At 53.5% G+C, this 1,990-nt stretch overlaps 1 protein-coding gene across 2 annotated transcripts in view; it reads right to left on the reverse strand.

The window, feature by feature from the left end:
- POLG (DNA polymerase gamma, catalytic subunit) overlaps positions 1-1,990 on the reverse strand; it is a 44,627-nt gene that overhangs the window by 7,961 nt on the left and 34,676 nt on the right. For both annotated transcript variants that reach the window (XM_019504074.1, XM_019504073.1), the window contains one exon: positions 139-347. In XM_019504074.1, coding sequence (XP_019359619.1) covers positions 139-347 — 209 coding nt within the window. The remainder of the gene's footprint in view (positions 1-138; positions 348-1,990) is intronic.

Genomic DNA, 1,990 nt, shown 5'->3' on the forward strand with positions numbered 1-1,990 from the left:
CAAGTCTAGCCCTGGCACCAATGTGCTGAGGACAGGACATAAGTGACAGGTGAGCTCTGGGTCCCTGGACACATGGCCTGCCATTCCACCTGCATGGGACAGCCAGGGTGGGAGATGTCGGGAGCCTTGAAGTCTTACCGTGTCAGAAGGTTGGTGATCTGCAGGGCCAGTGCAGCCCGGTAGCGATCTTCCCCCTGAACCAAGTAGCGTACCTCGTCGTGGATGCTGATGCAGAAGCGCCCATTGATGCTGAACTCCTCAAAGAGCCATTTCATGGAGACCAGCAGGAGGTGGAGGTAGTCCACAGCTGAGCTCTGCACCACCCAGTTCACTCTGCTGGTCATAAACTGGAGGGAACAAAACAGACCAGATGCTACAGGAGGCTCATGGGGTTCATCCCTACCACAGGTGCCCTCCTGGGACCTGCCCCTGCAGGGTCACCTCCACCATGAAACAGGAACAGATGCCAGGAAGGACTTCACGACTGAGGCAGCATTTGGGGGCACACAACCCAGTTTAAAAATGAGATGCTCACACCAAAGCATGACCTCAGAGAGAAAGGGATTTGCTGTCCAATCCCAGACAGGAAAGGCCCCGTCACTCACTCCCTAGGCAGTTTTGTGGCCACTATAACAGCAGGCCGCAAATGCTGCAATCTCTTTCCTCCCTTCCTATTCTCTCATGAGCCCTGCCCTGCTAGAGGCCGGCCCTGTAACAGGTGCACGTTCCCAGAATGCTTTTCTAGGGACTGGCCCTTTAAATATAGCAGACACCTGAAGCTACAGCCCCAAAGATGCTATTTTGCAGTTGTTGCTGCCTCCATCTCCCTGCTGGTGAGTGATTTTTTCTTATTCTTGGGAATCTGGGCCACTTGCAGGCCTCTCCAGAGCTAGTGTGGCTTAGCAGGCTGTGTTCCCTGCTAACAGTCAGTAGTTAAGAGTTTAGCCCCTTCTGCATACGCTACCCTGGTAAATGTGCTCTTCTGGGGAGATTCAACACCAGCTTCCCTGTGCCTATTCCAGGTGAAGGCTAAAAACATGCAGCACTTGCAGGAAGACCTGGGAAAGCACCACTGCCCTGGCCATCTTCCTGCTCAAGGAAGAGGTTGCACCTTTGCAAGCAGGGTAAGGTACTGCAGACTCCAGGAGTTGCCAAGGCTCAAACATACCCACACCTGTGACTTCACGTAAGTCTCTGGTGCAGGCAGAGGCACAACTGGACCGGTGTCTACCTTGCTGCTGCAGAGCTGCCTGGAGTGGGAAGGAAGTAAGACTGGATTCGGCCTCTATAAAATGAGGTTAGAGGAAGGATGCAGCACTCAGCTCAATAATAACTTGGTTACAGAAGCCTCAACTAGTTGGACTGTAGAGCAGTTACTGAGCATTGAGGGAAGAACCAAGACTTCAAATGGCTGAAACTTTTCTTTGCTGTAGCAGCTTCTTTTAGCAAAACTCCAGGACATCCCTGCCTGGCATCAAGCACCAGGACCGGCAGAAGCATGCTCAGCACTGGTTTGGCACAGGGAAGATTGCTGGGAGCTTGCTCCAAACCCTAGGTCAGGGGTGGCCAACCTGCAGCATGCATGGGGTGCACAACAGGAGCAAGGGAGATGGGCAGCAAAGCAGCAAATCATGCAGGAAGCAGCAAAAACATCAGAGCTGGCAGGGGAAGGGGATTGGTGTGGCACTTGGGGAAGATGTGAGCCTAACTTAAGGCACGCCTGACAAAAAAAGTTGGCCCTCACTGCCCTGGGTGAATACAGAGCAAGGTGTCTGCAGGATGATATTAACTGCTGCCAGCTGGTGATCAGCCAGACCTCTGGCCACAAGCACCTTGCAGAAGATGGAGCAGACTGCAGACCTTTAGCTGCATGGGTGGACCCCAATCCCAGCATGCGAGGGGCAGCAGGGTCTGCTGGGAGCTGCAGCGCTGTTCTGGAGAACACTGCAGGCTGGGCAGTGGGCAACTTACAGTTCAAAATGAGTAACGT

This window comes from Gavialis gangeticus, unplaced genomic scaffold (genome assembly GCF_001723915.1).
Source record: "Gavialis gangeticus isolate Ggan-Ray unplaced genomic scaffold, GavGan_comp1, whole genome shotgun sequence".
NCBI classification, from domain to species: domain Eukaryota; kingdom Metazoa; phylum Chordata; order Crocodylia; family Gavialidae; genus Gavialis; species Gavialis gangeticus.